The sequence below is a fragment of the Leucoraja erinacea genome, chromosome 1, assembly GCF_028641065.1.
Source record: "Leucoraja erinacea ecotype New England chromosome 1, Leri_hhj_1, whole genome shotgun sequence".
Classification (NCBI taxonomy): Eukaryota; Metazoa; Chordata; class Chondrichthyes; order Rajiformes; family Rajidae; genus Leucoraja; species Leucoraja erinaceus.
Window position 1 is genome coordinate 15,700,493 of NC_073377.1, and position 19,282 is coordinate 15,719,774.

A 19,282-nucleotide genomic window follows, 5' to 3' on the forward strand; every position below is an offset into this window, starting at 1 on the left:
ATCTGAGCGGTAACTTTTTCACAGGTAGGGTGGTAGGTGTATGGATGAGCTGCTAAAGGAGGTAGTTGAGGCAGGGACAATCGGAACGTTTAAGAAACAGTTGGACAGACAGGTACATGGATAGGACCGGTTTGGAGGGATATGGGCTAAATGCAGGCAGGCAGATGGGACAAGTTGGGCCAAAGGGGCTGTTTCCATGCTGTATGGCTCTATGATTCTATGACTATTACTATCTGCTCATTTCTTAATGGAACTGAGGTCATTATAGTGTGTGCAGGAAAGAACTGCAGATGCTGGTTCAAATTGAAGGTAGACACAAAATGCTGGAGTTCGTTCACTCGTGTGTCAGCCAACGTATAGCTCGCTGTTGGCTTCTGTCATCGTCCAACATGTTGACAGAATTAGTCACCCAACGCGTCACAGAGTGCACCGTGCCTTCTTTTCCATGGATCGCCACGAGGACATGCTGGAGTAACTCAGCGGGACAGGCAGCATCTCTGAATGGAAGGAATGGGTGACGTTTCGGGTTGAAACCTTTCTTCCGACGTTAATGGGTGACGTTTTGGATCAAGACCCTTCTGACTCAAATTATAGAGTCATTTTCAAGTGTTTGTTTTGATTACTGTGTCTATCTTTTTATTTGGGAACAATGTAATAAGATGTTGCCCCGAGTAATGTTTATTGACCTTTCCTGTGGACCTTTCCTGTGTTGCGAGTATCTCAGTGAAATGAGATGCCTGCTTTAGGTAGTCCATGTCTTTGAAGTATGCAAGTAAGTGGGATCTTTGCTGCCCAATATACTCGGAGCTCTCTGCTGCGTTGGAGGTTCACACTTTGTTTCATCAGGTCAGGTCATGGATTGTTGAAGGTCACTGCTTTATTGGTGGGCGTGTGCGGGGAGGTGTGGGCAGATTGATAGGAGACATATTTTGCAGATTGTCTTTGCAAAACTCAATCTCTGTGCTGTAGCAAATAACTTAAAGACTTGGGGCATATATTGTGAACATGTACATGCATTGTTTGCCTGTTGCAGGTCAGACTGAAGCTGTTTGAACAGTTTCCCATTTGTCTTGTGGATTAGTTCCACACTAGCAGGAAGGTTGTTGGAGGTGTGGTGCAGTTTGCATTGAAGTGAGAAACATTGAGAAGTTTTAAAGCAATGACACAGTTTGCTTTGCATGCTAGTCTGAAGTGAGATTGGATTCTTTGCAGACCTGTTGGTTTTGAGATCATATACCAAAGGTAAATGAGATTTTATGCACAATGAAAAGGATTGTCCATCTCAATTAATAGAGTTCAAGGTTTTTGTGATTCATAAATGGCAATGAGGGAGAAGATGAAATCAGATATGATAGTATTACTGCTGATTGAAGGTAACTATAGAGGCACAAGGGAGGAACTGGCTAAAGTTGATGGAAAGGGACACAAGCAGGAATGACAGTGGAGCAGCAATGGCAAGAGTTTCTGGTTGACGAGGGAAGTCAAAGAGAGCATAAAACTAAAAGAAAAGGCATGTAATATTGCAATGGTTAGCTGAAAGCTTGAGTATTGGGAAGCTTATAAAATACAACAGAAGGCAGCTAAAAAGGCAATGAGGAGAAAATTAAATATGACAGGAACCTAGTCGGTAAATTAAGAGGTTACCAAAAGTTTCTTCAGATTTCAAGTGCAGCGTAGGTTTACAAGGTTAATTCCCGGGATGGCGGGAATGTCATATGCTGAGAGAATGGAGCGGCTGGGCTTGTATACTCTGGAGTTTAGAAGGATGAGAGGGAATCTTATTGAAGCATATAAGATTATTAAGGGTTTGGACACGCTAAAGGCAGGAAACATGTTCATGATGTTGGGGGAGTTCAGAACCAGGGGCCACTGTTTAAGAATAAGTGGTAAGCCATTTAGAACAGAGAGGAGGAAACACTTTCACACAGAGTTGTGAGTCTGTGGAATTCTCTGCCTCAGAGGGTGGTGGAGGCCGGTTCTCTGGATACTTTCAAGAGAGAGAGCTAGATAGTGCTCTTAAAGATAGCGGAGTCAGGGGATATGGGGAGAAGGCAGGAACGAGGTATTGATTGGGGATGATCAGCCATGATCACATTGAATGGCGGTGCTGGCTCGAAGGGCCGAATGACCTACTCCTTCACCTATTGTCTATTGGGAAGTCAAACGTGGGAATGACCTACACAGTGAATGGTAGGGCTCTGGGGAGTGTTGTAGAGCAGAGGGATCTAGGAGTGCAGGTGCATGGTTCCTTGAAGGTCGAGTCATGGGTAGAGAAGGTGTTCAAAAAGGCTTTTGGTACATTGGCCTTCCATCAGTCAGAGTATTGAGTATAGAAGTTGGGATGTCATGTTGCAGTGGTATGACCAACGTCTTATAAGGTCTACGTGAGTCCGCATTTAGAGTAGTGTGTTGAGTTCTGGGCACCAAGTAAAAGGAAAGATGTTGTCAAGCTGGAAAGGGTCCAGGGAAGATTTACGAGGATTTTGCCAGGACTAGAGGGTCTGACCAATAGGAGAGGTTGAGTAGGCTGGGACTCTACTCCCCGGCGTGCAGGAGGATGAGGGGTGATATTATAGAGGTGTTTAAAATCAGGAGAGGGATAGATCGGGTGAGCACAGAGTGAGTCTCTTGCCCGGTTGGTGAATCAAGGACCAGGGGACGTAGGTTTAAGGTGATGGGGAAAATATTTAATAGGCATCTGAGGTGTATGGAACAAGCTGCCAGAGGAGGTAGTTGATGCTGAGACTATCCCAACGTTTAAGAAGCAGTTAGACAAGTACATGGATATGGTTTGGAGGAATGTGGACCAAATACATTTAGTTGGGTCTAGTGTAGCTGGGACATGTGGGCCTGTGTGAGCAAGTTGGGTTGAAGGGCCTACATCCACAATATGACTCTATGACAAAGGAGAGTCAGTGGATGTTGTTTGCTTGGATTTTCAGAAGGCCTTTGATAAGATGCTGCTAGTGAAGCTGCTAAACAGGATGAGAGCCCATGGTATTGGAGAGAAGATACTAGCATGGATAGGAGATTGGCTGTATGGCGAAAGGTAAAACATTGAATAAAGGGGGCCTTTCCTGGTTGGCTGCCAGTTACTGGTGGTGTTCTGCAGGGGTTGGTGTTAGGTCCACTAATTTTCATGTTGTATATTAATGATTTAGATGATGAAATTGATGGCTTTGTGGCCAAGTTTGTAGATGATATGAAGATAGGTGGAGGGGCAGTTGTGTAAAGTAAGCAGGGAGTCTGCATAACGACTTGGACACATTGAGAGAGTGGGCAAGAAAGTTAGCAGATGGAATACAGTGGGGTTGTGCACTTTGGGAGTAGTAATCAAGGCGTGGACTATTTTCTAAATGGGGAGAGGATTCAGAAATTGGAAGTGCCACGGAACCAAAAATGAAAGATTTCTGGTGTGAAGTCTTCAGGCTTGTTGGATTCTTCCCAACCAATTGTTCAAGCGCTTTTGATTGCAACATGCGCCTTAATTTGCAGATTGAATTGGGAGTAAGGAAGGCAAATGCGTTGTTACCATTCATTTTAGGACACGAATGTATGAGCAGAGATGTAATGCGGAGGCTTTGTAAGGCGCTGGTCACACTGCAGGTGGAGGATTATGAGCAGTTTTAGACCCCATAAAAGTTGGAGGGGATCTAGAGGAGGTTTACGGGAATAACCTCAGGGATGATTGGGTTAACACATGATTGATTAGTGTTTGATGGGTGCTAAATGTTATTCCCTTATCATATATGTACACTATCTATTGTAATCGTGTATTGGCTTTCTGCTGACTGGTTAGCTTTTCACTGTTCCTCGGTACATGTGAGTAAACTAAACGGACACTGAAACTGTGGGCCTGTATTCGCTAACACTGAAACTTGGCCTGTATTCGCTGAAGTTTAGTAGGATGCGAGGGGGTGGGGTCTAATTGAAACACTGAATAGTGAAAGGCCTGATTAGAGTGGATGTGGAGAGGGTGTTTCCACTAATGGGAGAGCCTAGGAACAGAAGGCATAGCCTCAGAATAAAATAACGTATCTTTAGAATGGAGATGAGGAGGAATTTCTTTAGTCAAGGGTGGTGAATCTGTGGAATTCTTTGCCACGGATGTCTGGCAGCAGGTCGTTGTTTAAAAAAAAAATCATTATCATTCTTTATAAGCCAAGTAAGTTTTGAAACGTACGAGGAATTTGGAGATTTTGACAGGTTCTTGATTAGTAAGGGTGTCAAATGTTACAGTGAGGTGGCAGAAGAATGGGGTTGTGAGGAAAAGATATATCAGCCATGATGGAATGGTGGAGTAGACTCGATGGGCTGAATGGTCTAATTCTGTTCCCATGATTTATGGACGTGGATTGATTCTGTTCCCTGCATTTCTTATGAATAACAAAGGGTATTGAACTGTGAATCCCATGTGTGGTTTGAATCGGTGAAAAAGAGTACAGTAAATCTGGGGTAATCAGGCATTTTTAGGACTTCGGCACTGAGCTGGCAGATTGTTGGGACGATTAGATGTTAACCCTATTAATACCTCGGCCCACTTTTAATTCACTTTGTTTAAGATGTTACAAAGACATATAAATGTTCCACTCTGATATTAAAAGGGGTGTGGGTTCCTGTATCTGGTTAGTTTTAAGGTCATGTGGAAACCATGGCCCCAGTCATTTGAACATGGGAACCAGAAACTGGTGAGTTTCAATGAAACGAGGCTGACATCATCTGACGGGCCAGGTGCTGAATCATCAGAAAGAGGATTATTGGTGTTTTACCATAGTCTGCACATTTTCTGAATGTAGCTGAGCTGAATGACCATTACTTCTTTCATAGTTTTAAGTATGTTACTCAGTAGGCACATCAATAACATATTGATTTCCTAAAAAATAATTTATGACAACCTGCTAAGATATCTTGTTTAATTCCAACATGGTTACCAGTTATCAGGATTGCTGGGTTTATATTTGGAGCTTCTGCTCATTAATGCGATACACTCAGAAAACCTTTTAAAAAGTGTATTATAAATAGACTCCCAAATAATTTTTCCTGCGATGCAGTACTACTTACAGGATGAAGTCTGAGACAATTGATGTTAAAGGGAGCTGATGAATCAAGTTCCTTTATATACAGTATGCAATGAGTAAGCAGCCCCCCCCCCTACAGCCAAGGGGGTTGAGAGGAGTCTGCAAATTGATGCCTCTTGTAATGCAGTAATTTAGCTGCAAGTGTGGCTTTCAAATATATGTCTTGTTATCTTGAGGAATCTAGGAATCTGTCCTGCTAATGCTATTATGCCAGACTGCCCTTGCCGATCTTGGACTTAAATTTTACCAGTATTTTTTTATTTTTTTTGGGGTTACTGCAAATACAGTTCAATAATTTAAATGCTGAACATTAGAATTTATTTGAAGTCGGTTTACAATTTGGGAAGTCTGCCAAATGCTAAACCAACCACTCCTCCAGCAAATCTGCTAACATGGAACTAAGCACAGTACAAATGAGAAACTGTTCAACTTGCATTGCCTCCATTACAGAAGCAAATTCACCCAACCATTAGTCTTTGACCAGCAGCAGGCAATCAATGCATGTACATGTACATGTTAGACACAAAGCTGGAGTAACTCGGCGGGACAGGTAGCATCTCTTCTCTCCAGAGATATGCTGAGTTCAACCTTTAATGAATATCTTCAGTTTAAACCAGCATCTGCAATTCCTTCTTATACATGTACAAGTTCATTTGTAGCCGATTTCATTTACCATCCAAATACATGAGAACTGTCTCATGGGGCCAGTGACCAGAATTTGATTCTGACCTCGGCTGCTGTTTGTGTGGAACAGCTTTGTGTGACCTTGTGTGTTTTCTTGAGTTTAGCAGTCCTGTAAACAAAATAACACGCAGATAAAGATGTAATAATCCAAAATATAAGTTAAATATTGTAATACGATAATAGTGCAAAAACCAAAGTAAATTGTGCAACCAAAGGCATTCCATTGAAGATCCTGGTTACTGAAATTAGTATGTTGTGTGCAAGCACCTGGTCTTGAACCCAGTCACCGTGGTTTTTAGGCTCCTGTACCACCTTCCCAATGGTAAAAATGAAATAAGAGCCTAGCCAAGGTGGTGTGGGTCTTTGATGTTAGCTGTGTTCTGGAAGCAGTAATTCCTATGGATCCCCTCAATGGTGCAGAGGTCAGTACCTATTGTGGACCAGGCAATGTCTACCAATCACTGGTCCTACACCTTCATTCATATTTTTGCAATTTCCCAAGGGAGGTTTTTTTGATAGTCCAGCTTTATAGTTAGAGAATTGTATGTTAATATACATTACTAATTGAGTTTTGACGCAGGTCATTATTGATTTTGGAAATTAATCAAATGGATTTAATGTTTAACTTTATGCAACAAAATTGCTGTAGTTCTGCTTCAAATCAAAAGAAAAATCCCAATTATTTCATGTTTTAATTATGTAGGTAAGTTCTCTAGATCTATGTAGAGTCTTGCATCTATATTTATGTGATGTCATCCAAGTTTAGAATTATTTTGATATTGCATTGTACTCCCAAGTGTTCACAGTGCAGGGTTCCCTGGAGCCATGGTGTTAAGCTATTTGGCTATTTGGAGTAAGGTACAACTACATTGTGAGTAATTATTTTAAATATTTGTATTGCGTATATACTCTGGTGCATTCAGAATTTCATAGTGCAGTCATATTGTACAGCACTTAAACGGACCCTTCAATCCGTCACTTCTCCCATTTCCATGTCAACCTTTTTGCTCATTTCAGTTAACTGTATTAAGTTCACATTCTTCAATGCCGTGCCAATTTAAGTACCTTCTATCTGACCAACAACATGCTGTAGCCATACATATTCTTCCTTGTAATTCTCAACGCCACCAACCTCGGTGCACTCTACTAATCAATCAAAAGAGTTGTAAACTTTTTCCTCCAGTCAATTTTATGTTACAAGTGGAGATATATCAAGATTATTGCTTCCATGGATGCGCAGCCTATACGTGCAGGAATTCTGATTGTAAAATATTATTTACTTTAGTAAAGTATTAAAAATGATAAAAGTATGTTTGTTCAAATATCCGTAGAAAAGAATGTCAGTTTTCAAAAGAAATCTTTGAAGTGAACTCTGCCGTGTACTGTCAGTCTGTGATCATTGTCCTGAGGTGTCTCTATCCTTTGAGCTATTCTATTTAATCCTTGATATCAATTAATTCAAGGTATTTGTTCAGAAGATACACCTGTTCCAGTTTTAGTTTGTTTTTAGTTTCTTACAGTCAAGGACTTCAGCAATGTAGAATTTATTTGCGTTCTTGCATTTATTACATATGATTTTTTTTTATGGCATTGAGCCAAGCCAAGCGTTATCTCAGCCGTACCAAAATATAGCAATCCCTACAAAAAATAATATGATCACTGGATCATACTTGATTGTCCTTTTCCTGTACTTGCATGAAGTTGCATCAAAACAGAATTGGTGCTGAAAGCCAGCATGGCTCCCCTCTTCTGAACCTGTTACATTGATAACTGCAGAATCTGTATATTGGTGATCATTTGATTGGTGAAAGTCTGCTATCTGAAATATATTGCTGACCTCAGTTCAGATATTATGCCCAGCAGGCAAAAGTGGAGGCTGAGAAGGAACTTTGTTGAAATATTAAATTTGATATTTATCCATCAACAATATACATTTAACCCTGAGCTTTATATTGTTCGTTGTAAAATAGTTGACATCACTCAAAATTGTCTTTGTTTTAGGTTTGTTGGTCCATGGTTCCTGCATTCTCACCTCGTTGGAACTCAAAATAAGAATGATCTTGGACTGTACCATGGGTCTGCAGTGTGCTTCATTCCTAGTGGGTAGATTCCTGTTCACTTTAGATTACTGAAGTACATTTTTGGATTTGATGTACATATTTTGGATTTATTAGCACCTATGTCTTTTTTTTATATATATATATATATATATATATATATATATATATATGATATATGTGTATATATATATATATATATGTTATATGTGTATTTTATATATATATATATATATTTATATATATATTTATATATATTTATTTATATATATTTATATATATATATATTTATATTTATATATATATATATATATATTATATTAGAATTTGAATATTGGTTAACTTGGCCATGAATATACTAAAGTACTTTAAGGTTACTGCTTCTTTGAGGTTGGGCAAATGTTTAGAAACTGCTTTCAGTTTTGCTATGCTGGTAATCCAGGGTGTCGACTAATTACTTGAAGGAAGTCATATTCCATTATTACAGTGTGAGTTAGATTTAAAAAAAATATGGTATTGGTAAATTATCTTACAGTGGCTCTAAGGAAGGGATTTGCGTTTAATGAATGATCTCTGCTGATCTTCCCTGGTTTGGTCTATGCGTAACTCCAACCTCAAATGAACATAATTGACTCTTAGGTCTATGGAGCATCTATGGAGCGAAGGAAACAGGCGATGTTTTGGGTGGAAACCCTTCTTCTACCCGAAAAGCCTATTTCCTTCGCTCCAAAGATGCTGCCTCAGCCGCTGAGTTTCTCCAGCATTTTTGTCTGCCTTTGATTTTCCAGTATCTGCAGTTCCTTCTTAAACATAATTGACTCTTAACTGTCTTTTTTGGAGTGATTGAAGATGTAAACCTGCCATCACTATAGTTTAGAGAACTATAGTTAAGTGCAATCTTGCCACCCATTCCCATATCGCAAGAATGAATTAAAAAAAAAAATGACAGTTTTGACCAAATTACTACACATGTTCGTCTTTATTCAAGTGGTGACCTTTAGTCATCTATGGTGCTGGAAACTAATCTCTGAGTTTTGAAAAAGGTTAGAATGAACCCCCTACATTTGGAGTTGAAATATTGGCATTCACACCTGCTGAAATCTTTTTTACAAACAAGCTTATGTCTTTGTGGTTACAGATTTTATGGTGAATATCTCCATGTTGAGAACAGTGACCTAAAGCAATAGTTCTGCCCTCAATTTCTTCCAGTTTAAAAAACAAAACAAAAAAAAAACTTCTATTATATCCTACACAATTGCAGACAAATTGTTTGTCTATTATATCTTACACAATTGTAGACAATGCTATGTTCAAGACACCTCAGACACTCTCCGTCGTCTCCGGGCATTTCATTCTCTAGGCCCCCATCCCCTCATCTTCACTATGGACGTCCAGTCACTCTACACCTCCATCCCCCACCAGGATGGTCTCAAAGCCCTCCGGTTCTTCCTCGACCGGTGGATCAACCTATACCCGGCCACTGATACTCTCCTCTGCCTAGCGGAGTTGGTCCTTACCCTCAATAACTTCTCGTTTGACTCCTCCCATTTCCTCCAAATACAAGGCGTGGCTATGGGCACGCGCATGGGCCCCAGCTATGCCTGCCTCTACCTTGTTCGAGGCGTACCAGGGCCCCATCCCCGACCTCTACCTCCGCTACATCGACAATTGCTTTGGTGCCACCTCCTGCACCCACACACAACTGACTGACTTCATCCGCTTCACCACTAACTTTCATCCGGCACTCAAATAAACCTGGACCATTTTCGACACTTCCCTACCATTCCTTGACCTTACTATCTCCATTTCAGACTTCTGACCGACATCCACTATAAACCCACTGACTCCCATGGCTATCTGGACTACTCTTCTTTCCACCCTGCTACCTGTAAGGATTCCATCCCCTACTCCCAATTCCTCAGTCTACATCGCATCTGCTCCCAGGATGAGGTGTTTCACACCAGGGCATCGGAAATGTCCTCATTCTTCAGGGAACGGGGGTTCCCCTCCCCTACTATAGATGAGGCTCTCACCAGGGTCTCTTCCATACCCCGTAACACTGCTCTCTCTCCCCATCCCCCCCCCACTCGCAACAAGGGCAGAGTCCCCCTGGTCCTCACCTTTCACCCCACTAGCCGTCACATACAACAAATAGTCCTCCGTCATTTTCGCCACCTCCAACGTGACCCCACCACTCGCTACACCTTCCCATCTCCCCCTTGTCTGCATTCCGCAAAGACTGCTCCCTCCATAACTCCCTGGTCAATTCTTCCCTTTCCTCCCGCACCACCCTCCCCGGGCACTTTCCCTTGCAACCGCAAGAGATGCTACACTTGTCGCTTTACCTCCCCCCTCGACTCCATTCAAGGACCCAAGCAGTCGATCCAGGTGCGACAGAGGTTCACCTGCATCTCTAACCTCATCTATTGCATCCGCTGCTCTAGATGTCAGCTGATCTACATCAGTGAGACCAAGCGAAGGCTTGGCGATCGTTTCGCCGAACACCTCTGCTCGGTCCGCATAAATCAACCTGACGTCCCGGCCAGCACTTCAACTCCCCCTCCCATTCCGAATCCGACCCCTCTGTCCTGGGCCTCCTCCATGGCCAGAGTGAGCACCACCGTAAATTGGAGGAGCAGCACCTCATATGCAGACTTGGGCAGTCTGCACCCTATCGGCATAAACATTGAATTCTCCAATTTCCCGTAGCCCTTGCTGTTTCCTCCCCTTCTCAGCCCTCAGGCTCCTCTTCCTTTTTCCTTGTTGTCCCCCCCGCCCCAACCCTACATCGGTCTGAAGAAGGTTTTGGGCCGAAACATTGCCTATTTCCTTCGCTCCATAGATGCTGGTGCACCTGCTGAGTTTCTCCAGCACTTTTGTCTACCTTACACAATTGTAGTTTCTCAAACAAAATTATATGCTGCGATTTTTGTATTTAAACAATTTCTTCAATTTGTTTTTATTCAAGGAAAAACAGCAAAGCATTAGTTAACCTTTCTTTTCCAAAATAACCAATAGTTGATGAAGTAAATGTATGCATTGTCGCTATATATGATAGCTTCAGATATGTAAACTGTAATTCATCTCTACTTGTATTTGGTGTTGAGCAAAATTGAATCTGCAAAATAAAGTAGAAAACTGACACCCAGTTTAAGGAACATGAACATTGAATTCTCTCAATTTTGTTAGCCCTTGCTGTCTCCTCTCCTTCCTCAGCCCTCGGGCTGTCTCCTCCCCTTCCTTAGCCCTTGGGCTCCTCCTCCATTTTCCTTCCTTCTCCCCGCCACCCCCTATCAGTCTGAAGAAGGGTTTTGGCCCGAAACGTTACCTATTTCCTTCGCTCCATAGATGCTGCTGCACCCGCTGAGTTTCTCCAGCATTTTTGTGTACCTCCTGGTTTAAGGACCAGGGTTGGAAATCCTAATTTAAAAACCAGTGCAAAATTGATTCTTCGGGACCAATGCTGGGCAAGAAAACTATTTCTGTGTGTATTTCTTCAATTTGATGCAGATTGCCAAATTAAAATCCATATTCTGCCACGAATAAGAGTTGTGCTTAGTTTGGATAAATGGAAGGCTATAATTGTAATTTAACTAAACATGTCCAATAATTTTTCTCCCTTCTTTAGGTTTCTCCCATCTATTAAATCTTTAGTTGAGCACACGTCTTTAGACCTGGTGCTGTATGGTGTTTTGCAGCAAGTGCTTAAGAACTAACTTGACATGAAGATGGAAGCAGCGGAGAAGGCAGATTTCTCTTCCCAGGATGGTCTGGAGGAAACTGAGGCTTCTTCAAAAGGTGTTGATATAAAATCTGGTGAAACCTGCAAGGAAGATGATGGTTCATTTCCAAAAGAGACAGCAGCCAAATTGACAAAAGAGAACAGTGAACATCCATTGAAAACAAGTGGACAGTCTGTTGAACCTTGCTTGTTAATGGAACTTGGGCAAGACTCATCTGAATCTCAGCTTCCATCTGCTGAGAGCGATAAACAAACACCCGGCCGCACTTATGACAGCGATTCTTCCAATCAGTGCATGGTTTCCCCGTCTTCCAGTGGTCATTTGGCAGATTCTGACACACTCTCATCTGCAGAGGAGAATGAGGCACCCCAGGCAAATGTAGCTGTGGAAGAGGACCCCACAGGAGGATCTGGTCCTTCAGTAGGCAGAAAATCACGACGATCCAGGTCCGAGAGTGAAACATCAACCATGGCTCCCAAAAAGAACCGTTCTTCAAATGACAAGCAGAATGGCCGTGTGTCAAAGGTTAGAACGCAGAAACAAAAGGAACGGATACGTTTGCTACGGCAGAAACGCGAAGCGGCAGCTCGGAAGAAATATACATTGCTGCAGGACAGCAGTACGAGCGATAGCGACTTGACATGTGATTCCAGCACAAGCTCATCAGACGACGAAGTTTCTGGAAATGGCAAGAGGACGATTAGTTCAGAGATCCCAGGTATTTACAAACATTCTTTGTCGGGGATTATAAATTAATGAAATTAAAGAAATATTATCTTGATAGCCTGTCTAGTTTCCTCCTGATTACTTTGGAAATGAAACATCTTGTACAAATCAATAGTACATTTGTTTATATTAAATAATTCCATTTATCATCCAGTCACCAATACATAGAACATAGGTCTGGAATTAGATAAAGCTGCTCGTGCCCACTCCTTCACTATTAGTGCTCTGTCATAATTTGTTAATCAGCGCTATTGTCTTTAGATTCCCTGTTTCAAGGTGCATTGTTTTTCTCTAATACTACTTTGGGAAAGATTTCAAGTGGCTCAAGCCTCCATCTCGGTTTAACATGTTTGTATTTTGATATATAATACTACTAGTATTTAAACAACACATTCAGCTTTGAAAGTGAGCTGTTTTTTGTGTGATCTGTTTTACCTTACTGCCATTACATTCCTTTGAAATGAAATGAAATGATTCAATTTATTGTCATTGTCAGTGTACAGTACAGAGACAACGAAATGCATTTTTAGCATCTCCCTTGAAAGGGAGACACAGGGCGTCGCGGTGTTGCGCCTTCCATTGTGAAGTGTCTTGACACAACGAGTATACTCCAGTTTCTACCCTCCGGTCGCCAGAACTCTTAGCCCAATCTGTCGTCCTTTGTTCCAGATCTACTCAGTTTCAAAAGAATAAAAACCTCAGTTGGACAGAAAATGAACAAAGAAGCGTAATAGCTTTTATGTTTCTTTTACACATTACAATGCAGTAAAAATAACCTGTGCTGCATACGTTGGAAAGCCTAGGTACTGGGGTCCTTATGGTTGACTTGAGCATGTCCTTGGTAAATTCTATTTCAAACATTTAATTGCCCTCTAGAATAGTGGTTAGATTTGATTAAAAATAACCTGCATGATGTTAAACAATTGCTTGGTTACTGGGATTTGATCTGGCATCCCAAACAGTAATTTGGTGTGTCGTATAAATCTAAATTAAGACTGACTTTGGGAAGAAGGAGACTGAATGGAATACCTGTAAGAATATTTGCATCACTGAGTTTCATTATAAACTGCTATTGTCAATTTAAATCCTTTGTAAATCAAATACCTCAATGTTCATATTTGTGAATGGGTACACTGCAAACCTGATGATGTCAGGTTAGTGCTGAAAGAAATAGTGCAAATCAATGTGTAATCTATAATTTTACATCTACATTTACACTCATGATGAATGGCAGAACAAAGCAAATGTTTTTTGTTTCCACAACGTGGCAAGTAAAATTGGGACGGGTTCTTAAATGACATGCCTATTACTCAGATTATACTTAGTTGAGCTTTTGTTTTGTCAGTGGCACCTGTACAGTTGTATATTTGAAAGGATGTTCTTTCAAAGAGGTAATTTAAAGGAAATTGTTAAAAAAATATATAGGTAATGTTTCTTGCATCCCTAGCTCTACGGAGATACTTGGTATCGATTGGTAGGCTTCCATAATCATTTTTGGTTGTTAATAAACCAAGCATTTCTGTAATGTAAATGATTTTTTTTTCCCTTTGCATTGTATTTGGCATTCGTTCAGCCAAGCAAGGTGCTCCCAATCCCACAGGGTGAATCCACCACCATTGGCTGGGAAGTGGTGCGTTAGCAAACGTTATTTAGCTTGCATAGTAACCTGAGGCTTTCATCTGCTGACATCTAGCAAAACCAGCTGGATGACTGAAGATTCCTCCAATATTTCTTAACCGACTTTTGAGTTGTTAGGTCAAAACTGCAGACTTTGGACATTGCAGCTACTGGGATAGATTGGATAAGATGAGATGAGGGTGACGGCCAATGAGAGAATGTGGTGCATAACCTTGGAGAGGCGAATGCCAGTGGCGGGGAAATGGCTTTGGTCCGGAGGAAATGAAGTGACTAGCAGCTGGAGACCGAATGGAGTAAAGCTGGGTGGGAGAAAGAATGTGGGTTGGGGATGGGTGGAAAATTGTTAGTTTGAAAATAAAATTAAAAAGTGAAGGAGGAGCTGAGAGGGAGAGAGTGTGAGAGTAAAAGTGGCAGTTAGGAAACTGGGAGACGGAGGGAGGGTGATATCGAACCAGGGGCGATTAGAGTCAGAATGAGAAAAAAGGCATAGGTAGGATTGTTTACACAAAAATGCTGGAGAAACGCGGGGGTGGCGGGGAGAAGGAAGGAAAAAGGAGACAGCTCGAGGGCTAAGGAAGGGGAGGAGACAGCAAGGGCTAACAAAATTGGGAGAATTCAATGTTCATGCCCGCCGGATGTAGGCTCCCCAAGTGGAATATGAGGTGCTGTTCCTCCAATTTCCGGTGTTGCTCACTCCGGCAATGGAAGAGACCCAGGACAGAGAGGTCGGATTGGGAATGGGAGGGGGAGTTGAAGTGCTGAGCCACCGGGAGGTCAGGTAGGTTCTTGCGGACCGAGCGGAGGTGTTCGGCGAAATGATCGCCCAACCTCCGCTTAGTCTCAACGATGTAGATCAGCTGACATCTAGAGCAGCGGATGGCAGGATTGTTTATGTGGAGTCACAGTTCTTCTTGCGTAATCTGAGAGTAGGGGTGTCTCTTGTTTTTCATTGGCCATGACCACTTGGCCAATAGACTAACTCCTTACTTTGTCAAATCCTTGGCATAGCTTGGGCAATGAACACCTTCCCTTTAAAAAAAATTCATACAAAGGCATCTTCTATTCCTCAGAACTGAGTGGAAGCAAGTCGTCCTTGGACCCAAGGGATTAATGAAGAATGAGATATGTACGACTTATACAGATATGTACTACTTACTCTTACCATACCTTACTGTATGGTATAAAGTTTAGGTTAATTATTGGTCTGCCATTGTTTTAGTTTCAGTATATTTTGTCCGTGTTTATTGCAGCAAGATTTTAGTCTTTCAATTGTGCCTCTACTACTCATTAGATAAGTCTCCAGAATAGATGGATAATTAATTGGAATGTAACTATAGTTCATTCAGCTATTAGCTAGTTTACATAAACCACTGATGGCTTGTTTGATCTAAAATCTATACCGAGTTAGCTGTTCTCAGATAGGTTGAATGATTTGTTGTAATAGTCCTCAATCAACATTGTTTGAAGAGGGAATATTGTCTGATCTGATTGCATCTGATGAAGCTTAGATTTTATTTATGATCGGGTTATCTATTAATGTGAATATTGTAACGTAATAGATGGCCTTAAAAAATAAGTTGAAGAAAGAAATTACAGGGATGTTGAAAAATGTACCCAGCATTATTGAGTGTGCATTTTAAAGTATCTTGGAAATGTTGTTATTGTGTGTATGGAATAATAGGAGCATTGAATTGGTTCCCGCAATGATTTGCCCTGACACTTCAAGATACATAGCAGATATCTGAGAAAGCATGTGTTGTCCAAAATATAACATAGGGGGTGCTAAGTTGTTTTTGGAATATGTGCTGGAGGAGGAGATGGGGGAGGAAGAATGAGACCTGGAGTAGATCTGCCATGATCATCTTGAATGGGAGGGGAGGCCTGAGGGGACATGTGGCTGACACCTGTTTTCTTGTGCTCTGGACTATTTCTCCAAAAAGCTGTAAGTTGTAATATAGGCCATTTATACAAATAAATAAATAAATAAAAATCCTAATCATTGGTGTGACTATCAGTTTGCTTTTCTGAAACTGACTTTAGCTATCTGATGAGTTTGTTTTCAAGGAAATCATGTCAAATGCTCAGCAATATGCACAAGGAGAGATTTTCTTTCTCCACAGATTTCAACAATTTTTATTTCACGTGTCTGACATTTGCTTTTTATTTTTGCTTTTTCAATACTATTTGTAGATAATACAATTTGATTTTTCTTCTTCACTTTTATGTATCTGTGGTACTGCAGAAAAGTGATGTTCTATTAGATAATTGGTGGGATTATTGGTGCTCCACTCCCCTTCCTGCTGGACATATACAGGAAGAGATGTATCAGCAGAGCCATCTCCATCATCAAAGACCCTTACCACCCATCGCATGACATTTTCTCCATCCTGCCATCTGGGAAGAGGTACAGGAGCATTAGCTGCAAAACCAGCAGGATGCTCCTCAGCTTCTTCCCACAGGCTATAAGACTGCTAAATGGACTTTGCCCCCTGCCAAGTATCGCGCACAAACCCCCACACTGCAGCAGAGCCACTGTTGTGCCGCTGCTGGTCGGAACGCCTGTTGAATGTTTAGTAGAGTGTTAAATTTGTGACATTTTTATTTTTTTTATTTCTATTTATTTTTCACGCACACTGAATGGACACTGGTTGAGCAACGTTTTTTTGTTTCCTCTGGGTATGCGAATACTCAGGAAATGACAATAAAGATATACAATACAATACAATAATGCATCTTTTATAATCAACTTCTAGATACTAGATCTTTTGAGGTAGTGAATAGCTGTTTATTTCCTCTGGAGAAATTCAGTCTTTTCCCTGTAGGTCAAATATGATGGCGTCTCTTTTTAGTATATATTGAGGGCATTCTTTCAAACATATATTAAAGAGTGAGGATGTTAGACTTGAGAAGAACTTAGACTGGTGAGTTTAGATACAAAGAACTCTGGCAATATATGTACAGATATCTTGTAATTTAATAAAAAGTGAAGACTGTTTAAAAAATAAATTGCAAAAGTAAGGAAGTTATTCTTAACATTAGCTAGAACACTGTGCCCATCCTTTGGCATGGCACAACAGGAAGTTGCCGTGAGTCACAGTGAGGAGGTGCTTGGTGAACTCACTGTAGTGGATGTTAATTTGTGTTTATTGTATGTTTTGTTATTTATTATTATTGTGTATGACTGCAGGGAGAGGGGAGAGAGGGGAGGAGAGAGAGGGGTGGGGTACGGGAGGAGAGCGGGATGGGGGGAGGAGGGAGATGGGGTAGGGGAAAGAGGGAGAAAGAGTGGAGGGAGGGAGGGGGGGGGGGGAGAGTGGGGAGGGAGAGTGGGGGGGAGAGAAGTGGAAGAGTGGGGAGGGGTAGGGGGGGGAGTGGTAGAAGAGGGACAGAGAGGAAAGGGCAGAGGGAGAGAGAGGAAGGGTGGGGATAGAGAGGGAAGGGCGGTGGGGGAGAGAGGTGTGGGGGAGGGGAGATGGGGTACCACCAGTTTAAATTCCATTTGGAATATTTTGGAGGACCAAGAAACCAAGAAGAAGAGCCTCCGCTCTAAAAGAGGATGGATTGGAGATGTACAGTTTGTCTTCTGACTGATGCATTTTTTGTTTAGTTTAGAGATAGTGTGGAAACGGGCCCTTCGGCCCATCGAGTCTGCGCTGACCAGCGATCCCTGCACATTAATACTTCTTCACACACTGGGGACAATTTTCAATTGTACCAAGCCAATTATGTATCAGGTCACCGAAAACGTTGTGGCGGTGACGTGGCGTGATGACGTATTGTCGCGTGGTGTCTGCTCGAGTGTGTTGCAAATTAGGAAGTAAGAAACACTTTAGTCTAGAGCGCTTTGTTATCATTAAACAGAACAATGGAATTCTTATGTGAACCTAGTAATCAGTCAATACCATAAACGATATGTGAACCTAGTAATCAGTCAATACCATAATAAACAAAAAAATGAAGTTTGGTTTGTAAAATATTATAATTATTGTGTCAAGACAAAAACAATGCCCCCAAGTCTATATCGTTCAGAGCTTAGTTGGCGGTTGAAGTGTTTTTAATAGCTTGATGATTGTTGGGAAGAAGTTGATCCAACAACGTTAGTTTTCAAGCTTCTATACCACCTTTCCGATGGCAGGAGTGAAATTAGATTGTGGCCAAGGTGGGATGGATGTATTAAACTTGCCCATTAAGGAAGTAACCAGATGTCTTGGGTTCAAAGTGGATAAGTATTTCTCCTTAAAATTCATCTATATGATGTGTCTCTATGCAGTCTATCCTTTTTTCACACTACATCTTTACTTTGCTTGCTATTATTTATAGCTCGGATCTTTGTTTATTAGTGCTGGCATACAATTATTACCCATTCTAATGTATTTCAACCATCAGGAATAAACTTCCAGCTGAAATTATCCCAGATATTAGAGGAAGTTGGTCAAAAATATGCCTTCACGGTTTTTGTATTTTGTTTCTGGTCTTTGCAACTAATTTTAGATGGAAGAAGTAGATAAAGTTGTGTAAAATATCCTCATGGATAAATAATCCAAAGATGGAAGGGCAGATCTGAAGTTGACCATGAGAAATTTCGGAATGCATCGCATATTTAATTCTTGCTAATTGGTGGCTGAAAAGAAGGAGCCACAGTGCCCTCCATAATGGTTGGGACAAAGAACCATCATTTATTTATTTACCTCTGTACTCCACAATTTGACATTTGTAATAGGAATAAAAAATCACATGTGGTTAAAGTGCATATTGTCAAGTTTTAATAGAGGCCATTTTTAAACATTTTGGTTTCACCATGTAGAAATCACAGTGGTGTTTATACATATTCCCCCCCCCCCCCCATTTCAGGGCACCATAACGTTTGGGACACAGCAATGTCATGTGAATGAAAGTAGTCAAGTTTAGCATTTTGTTGCATATCCTTTGCATGAAATTACTGCTTGAAGTCTGCTATTCATGAACATCACCAGCTGCTGATGGCTTCTCTGGTGATATTCAGCCAGGCTTGTATCGCAGCCATCTTTAGCTTATGTGTGTTTTGGGGACTAGCCCCCTTCAGTTTTCTCTTCAGCATATAAAAGGCAAGCTCATTTGGGTTCAGATCGGGTGATTGATGTGGCCACTCAAGAATTGATCATTTTTTAGCTTTGATTACAAAAATAATTAAGTTTCTTTGCAATTATGGTGAGATTGAGACCTCGTCTTGTGCAGTTATGGCATCCATCTAAGGAATGAAATTAGCTGGAATGTCGGCCAATGGTTTTGAGGGGACTGAGCAGACCCCACTTCAGAATTCATTATGCTACTTCAGCATACGAATCAATTCAACAAAATTGTATGTCATCGCACAAAT

At 41.2% G+C, this 19,282-nt stretch overlaps 1 protein-coding gene across 9 annotated transcripts in view; it reads left to right on the plus strand.

The window, feature by feature from the left end:
• ark2n (arkadia (rnf111) N-terminal like PKA signaling regulator 2n) overlaps nt 1-19,282 on the plus strand; it is an 85,907-nt gene that overhangs the window by 17,380 nt on the left and 49,245 nt on the right. For 6 of the 9 annotated variants that reach the window (XM_055655976.1, XM_055656037.1, XM_055655393.1 and 3 more), the window contains exon 2: nt 11,448-12,280. In XM_055655976.1, coding sequence (XP_055511951.1) covers nt 11,542-12,280 — 739 coding nt within the window. In that variant the 5' untranslated portion in view covers nt 11,448-11,541. Of the gene's footprint in view, nt 1-7,763; nt 7,862-11,447; nt 12,281-19,282 lie in introns of all 9 variants that reach the window. The other 3 variants (XM_055655479.1, XM_055655562.1, XM_055655634.1) reach the window with 1 other exon arrangement.